The 6,002-nt window shown below is 35.7% G+C and overlaps 1 protein-coding gene and 1 pseudogene across 11 annotated transcripts in view; one reads left to right on the top strand and one right to left on the bottom strand.

Moving 5' to 3' along the window:
• WDR76 (WD repeat domain 76) overlaps nt 1-6,002 on the top strand; it is a 113,594-nt gene that overhangs the window by 8,309 nt on the left and 99,283 nt on the right. For all 11 annotated transcript variants that reach the window (XR_003042667.1, XR_001517687.2, XR_001517686.2 and 8 more), the window contains one exon: nt 5,705-5,797. Coding sequence is in view for 5 of the 11 variants with exons in the window: in XM_015596066.2 (XP_015451552.1) it covers nt 5,705-5,797 (93 nt within the window). In the remaining 6 variants the exon portion in view is untranslated. The remainder of the gene's footprint in view (nt 1-5,704; nt 5,798-6,002) is intronic.
• On the bottom strand, nt 2,332-2,450 carry LOC112469925 (annotated as a pseudogene).

The raw sequence follows: 6,002 nt of genomic DNA, 5'->3' as shown, positions 1-6,002 counted from the left end.
ATGAGTTGGTAAGTATCGCCTTCTCTTCAAATTTTTGGAAGAGTTTGAGGAGAATAGGTATTAAATCTTCTTTGAATGTTTGGTAGAATTCCCTGGCGAGGCTGTCTGGTCCTGGGCTTTTACTTTTTGGTAGGTTTTTGATAATTGTTTCAATTTCCATACTGATAATCGGTCTATTTAGATTTTCCAGTTCTTCTTGATTCAGTCTAGGAAGGTTGTATTTTAGTAAGTAGTGATCCATTCCTTTCAGGTTATTAAATTTGGTGTTATATACATTTTCATAGTATTCTTGTATGATTCTTTGTATTTCTGCAGTGTCTGTTGTAATTTCCCCTCTTTCATCCCTGATTTTGTTTATTTGTGTCCTTTCTCTTTTTTCTTTAGTGAGTCTAGCCAGGGGGTTGTCAATTTTATTAATCTTTTCAAAGAACCAGCTCTTCATTGCATTTATTTTTTCTATTGTTTTGTTTTCAATTTCATTTAATTCTGCTCTAATTTTGATTATTTCTTTCCTCTGATGACTTTAAGCTTCATTTGTTCTTTTCTAGTTTTTCAAGATGAAGTATTAGGTTGTTTATTTCGGCTCATTCTTGTTTTTGGAGATAGGCCTGTAATGATATGAACTTTCCTCTAATGACTTCTTTTGCCATGTCCCAAAAGTTTTGATATGTTGTACTATCATTATCATTTGTTTCTATGTATCTCTTGATCTCTCTTTTTATTTCTTCTCCAACCCAGTCATTCTTCAGTAGCATGTTGTTTAAATCTTTGTATTTGCGGTTCTTCCTGATTTATTTTTGCAGTTGATCTCCAGCTTCAAAGCATTCTGATCAGAGAATATAGTTGGTATGATTTCAACCCTTTTACATTTGTTGAAGCTATCTCTGTGTCTCAGTATGTGGTCGATTCTTGAGAATGTTCCATGTGCACTAAAAAAGAATGTATAAGCAACTGTTTTAGGATGGAGGGCTCTGTAAATGTCAATCATGTCCAGTGGTCTAATGTATCACTTAAGGATGTTATTTCTTTATTGATTTTTCTATTTAAATGATCTGTCCATATCCGACAGTGGGGTATTTAGGTCCCCTACTACGATAGTGTTTTGGTCTGTTTCTCCCTTTAGTTCTGTTAGTAATTGCTTATTATATATTTTGGGGCTCCTTGATTGGGAGCATAGATACAAATGTTATGTCTTCTTGGTGCATGATTCCGTTTATCATTATGAAGTATCTCAGTATCTTTCTTTACCTTTTTTAATTTGAAGTCTATTTCATCCAATATTAGTACTGCTACTCTCACTTTTCTCTGAATGTCATTTGCTTGAAATATCATTTTCCACCCTTTCACTTTGAGTCTGTGTTTGTTTTTGGAACTGAGGTGTGTCTCCTGGAGGCAGCATATGGTTAGGTTTTATTTTTTGATCCAATCTGCAACTCTGCGCCTTTTTATTGGTGAGTTCAGTCCATTTACATTGAGGGTGATTATTGAAATATGAGGTTTTCCTATAACCATTTTATGTTTTGCTTTTTGGTAGCTCGGTGTTTCCATTGCTTCCTGTCCTGTGTGTCTGTTTTCTTTATTTTGGTTGGGTTTTGTGGGGTTCTCTCTTATCCTTGTTGTTTTATCTTATATATTTCAGTTCTGAGTCTTTGGCCTTTGGTTACCATCACGAATATGTAAAGGATAATTCTTCTGTGCATGCCTTATCTCCATTCTCCTTTGCAAATTTGGATATTTGGATTCTCCCCTTTTCAATCATTGTTGTCTCAATTCGTCCCTATGAATGCTGAATGTTCATTACTATCTTGCTATAGCAAATCTCTTATTGTTTAAGCTTATAATGCCCTGTTCTTAGTAAGGGTTGCATTCCTCTGCTTCTATCAGCCTGCTAGTTGCTTTACTTCTAGTTATGTATTTTTTTGTCATTTTGTTTTAGGTGAACTGACCCCTTTTAGTATTTCCTGTAGTGTAGGCCTTGTAGTAGAGAATTCCCTCAATTTTTTCTGGAAAGGTCTTTATTTCTCCTTCATATCCGAAGGAGATCTTAGCTGGATACATTATTCTTGGCTGGTAGTTCCTTTCATTTAATAGTTTGAATCTTTGATTCTACTCCTTTCTGGCTTGTAAGGTTTGTGCTGAGAAGTCCGACAGTAATCTAAGGGGTTTTCCTTTATAGGTTACCATCTTCTTTTCCCTGGCTGCCCTGAGAATTCTTTGTCATTGATTTTTTATTTTTATTTTTTTTGTTTTTTAGGCGAGGCAACCCTTGATTGACCTCACAGATTGCAAGGACCTTGTCAGCTTACAATCCCTTATTTTTTTATTTTTTTACACCTATAGCACTTGGTCTTCCTAGGTGGTCTCCCATCCAAGTACTAACCAAGCCCAACTCTGCTTAGCTTCCGAGATCTGATAGGATCGAGTGTGTTCACAGTGGCATGGCTGTAGCAAAAGTAAAAATCTTTCACTAGTCATAATTTGCCTGAGATAAAGTATATCCAAAAGAGGCCTTGTCAACCAAAACATCTCCAGCTCAGGTTTCTGCACAATACCTTGCAGTAACATTACTGCAAAAAAAGACTTTCAATTTGTCATTGTCAATGTCCTTCCATTTATCCATTCGCTAAAGTCCTTCTGGACCAGGTGGCTTTGAAACCAAGAAGGCAGCTTGAGCATTCATTTCACTGGTAATGTTTGAAACTAATTCCTCAGTAAAGAACAGTTCAAAATACTGCAGTGGGTCAGTGGCATCATGGCATCAACTTTTCTGTCAGGTGTGCCAGCAAAGTCATCATACCTTTGACATGGAATCATAACACGAGTTGACTATTTTAGAGCATGACCCGAGTCAGCTGATGTAGGGCTGTTTCTATCAGATTTCTAATTGGACGGAGGCCTGAAGATATAGTTTTCTGGAGCACCATCCGAAGTATCATCAGAATTGTCTATTTTGGAAAAATTGGATTCATCAAATCAAGTTTCAGCTAACAACTGTTTGAGAACGATGTTAATATCATGCATAGGAATGCTACATTTCCTAGGATTTGACATTTTCAGTGATCAAGAATTACTATATTTTGTAAATGGAAATACCATTACTGAAAACAATGCTGTAAATAGAATGATGTCATTTGTTTCCAAAGACTATTGATATAGTAGAGTGATGCGAAAATAATAATAAACACGAGATATTTCATGGCAAACGTTGGGGGTAAGGTTAAGACTGTAATCCAAATTATCTTGGGGTTACTGCTGCAGCTGCAAGTGCTGCCAGCAAGTATTCTCGGGGCAGACAGGAAATGGGTTAATCAGAGCCTTCCTTTCTTATTTGATAGATGCAGTAACTTCTCAAGTGTCTCTGAAGATAGTGTTCTTTTTAAATTTCTATGTTCTGTAATATGTTTATTTTGAGAGTCCACTTTTTCTGATGGTGGTTGCTTGGTCTTTCTCTTTCATGTTGCAAATTTTTGAGAGGTAGGTAACGGGTGAGAATAGTTTGAATTACACAGACCTCTTAAAAAACTATCTGATGATTTTTCTTAATTTTCTTAATTTTTTCTGTGGTGAGTAGAATCATTTAAGTTTGTTTCTTTGATTTTAGTATGCAGCATTTTGAAATAGATTCTTAGGAAGTCCTTGATGATAGTGGTAATGTTTTTTCTCTCAGAAGTAGTTTTACAGGCAATGACAAAGTCTTTCACATTTGCTGCCACTATTATTTTGTGTGTGTGAGAAAAATCTTTATTTTGGTCAAAGTAATACATGTACATACATGTATAAGTCATATAATTCCACATTGTGTTATACACACACACAGGTATACACACGTATGCACAGAAACAAATCAAAAGAGCCAGCAGTTTTCTGCCACATACTTCCCTATTTGTCATTTCTGCTCAATACACAAATTGCACTTTCGGCCTTTTTAGCTTTCTGTCCTCACTATCTACATTACCTGTTGATTTGTTTCACTTGCACCACACCTTTTACACATGTGTAACTCCCTCTCTTCAATACTTTCCCTTCTCACATCCTTAATTAGGTACAGTCCAAGCTTTACCAGAGCTGTAAAAAATCTCTCAAAGAATTCTGATGGCTTTACATATGTGTGTATTTTTTCTTCATGAAATATTCCCTGGGGCCTTCCATCTTCCTACTTCTTTCTGGACCATTTTATTCTTTCTTGGCCTTCCTTTTACTATTTTCCTTTGAAGATCTTTTCCCCTCTCCTGTACTGGATCCTACCTTTCTCTTTCTTGGTATATTCTCTCATTTTGGTGAAGTGCAGTTTATAGTAACTTCCTGAGAAGGTGTATGAGAGGTAGTTTGCGTGTCTGAAAATTCTTTATGCTCTATTTTACATTTGATTGATGGCTTAATTAGATTTAGAATTGTAAGTTGAAAATAATTTAACTTTAGAATTTTTAACATATTGTTCCATTATCTTTTAGTGATACCAGAGAGCTCCATGGGGTGGGAGTCCAAAGAGGGACCCTGACCTGGAGTTCTGGTGACCAGGTTCTTATGTTGTGAGAAAAATTTACAGACATGACAAACAGCAAGCAGGAAAAGTTTTATTAAAGCTAAAATACACACTTAAGAGAAAAGTGTGGGCAAACTCTGAGAGTCTGCTCTGAGCTATCTGGATTCTGGGCTTTTATTTTCTTGGGGGTGGGGGTCGTGGTGAAGATGTAGTACTTGCAGTGCTGGTGATATTATAATGCTATGATTAGCCAAAGCTAAGCAAAGCAGAGAGAAAGACTAGCCTTATCCTGGAGGGGAGAAGGTGGCCCAAGGCCATCTATCTGATCTCTCAGCCTTGGCTGGAGTCTCACATTTGGGATCAAAACTGGGCGAGGGCGGAGTAAATGACTAAGAAAAAATTCCAGAGCCACATCCTGAAGGGGAGGGGAAACTTCCCTAGACTAATAAATATCCTGCCTCACTAGCTTTTCTCGATATTGAGAAGTTAGTGCCATTCTGATTCTTGGTCCTTTGTGATTTTTATTTCCCTCTGCAAACTTTTAGGGACTTCTCTTATCTCACTTACCTCAGGTATTAAGAAATCTTGTGATGATTGCCTAGCCTTGGGCCTTTTTTCATTCATTGGGCTGCATACTCATTGGGCCCTTTTAATCTGGGAACTCATGTCTTCAGTTTTGAGAAACTTTCTTGTATTATTTCTCTAATAATTTTCTTCATTTTCTCTACTCTCCCCTGTCCCCAGCTATTAGTTGGAAGTTGGACCTCCAAGATTGCTTTTCTATATTGTCTTTTCTGCTCATGTGTTTTTTTTTTTTTTTAATTTTCTTGGTTCTTTTTTTTCTAAATTTCCCTAACACTTACAATGAATTTAAAAATTTCTGTTATTGAGTTCTTGTTTTGTTTAATAAAAATACAACTTTGAGTAAAAGTACAGTTAATGGAAATAATTTGCTTTCGGGTTACACTTCTTGACTTTAGATATCAGATTATTTAATTGGGAACCATACAGATATTTTGTGACTATCCAAAATATCCGAATTCAAACTTTCATTTAACATCTAATAAAGCAAAGATTATGTGCTTTTTGGTAAGATGTCATGAAAGAGTAGGTGCAATTTGAAGTAAAGTATACATGCAGAGAATTTAACACCTAGTTTCATGAGATGCTTTTACTATGGATTATGTAAAGTAACAGAATCTTTTTGGTGTAATTTCATAGGATGACTTTTCAGGATTGTCACCGTATGAAAGGAAGAGACTGAAGAACATATCAGAAAATGCAAACTTTTTTGCTTCTCTTCAGTTGTCTGAGGTTTGTGTGGAGTTTCTAGTTAAAACCAAGATGCCATTCCCCTTGCCAGTAGGTCAATAAAATACCTATAGTATCAGGTTTAATAGTGTTAGATGAGGGAAGGTAAAATTAGGAGAAAGTTTTGCATTTAATAGACAGAGGTTACCATATTTTATTGATTCCAAGACATTTTTTTCATTTTAATATATATATTAAATGTTAATAT

This window comes from Pteropus alecto, unplaced genomic scaffold (genome assembly GCF_000325575.1).
Source record: "Pteropus alecto unplaced genomic scaffold, ASM32557v1 scaffold86, whole genome shotgun sequence".
Lineage (NCBI taxonomy): Eukaryota > Metazoa > Chordata > Mammalia > Chiroptera > Pteropodidae > Pteropus > Pteropus alecto.
Note: the sequence above shows the minus strand (reverse complement) of the source record. Positions and strands in the feature narration are given on the sequence as shown.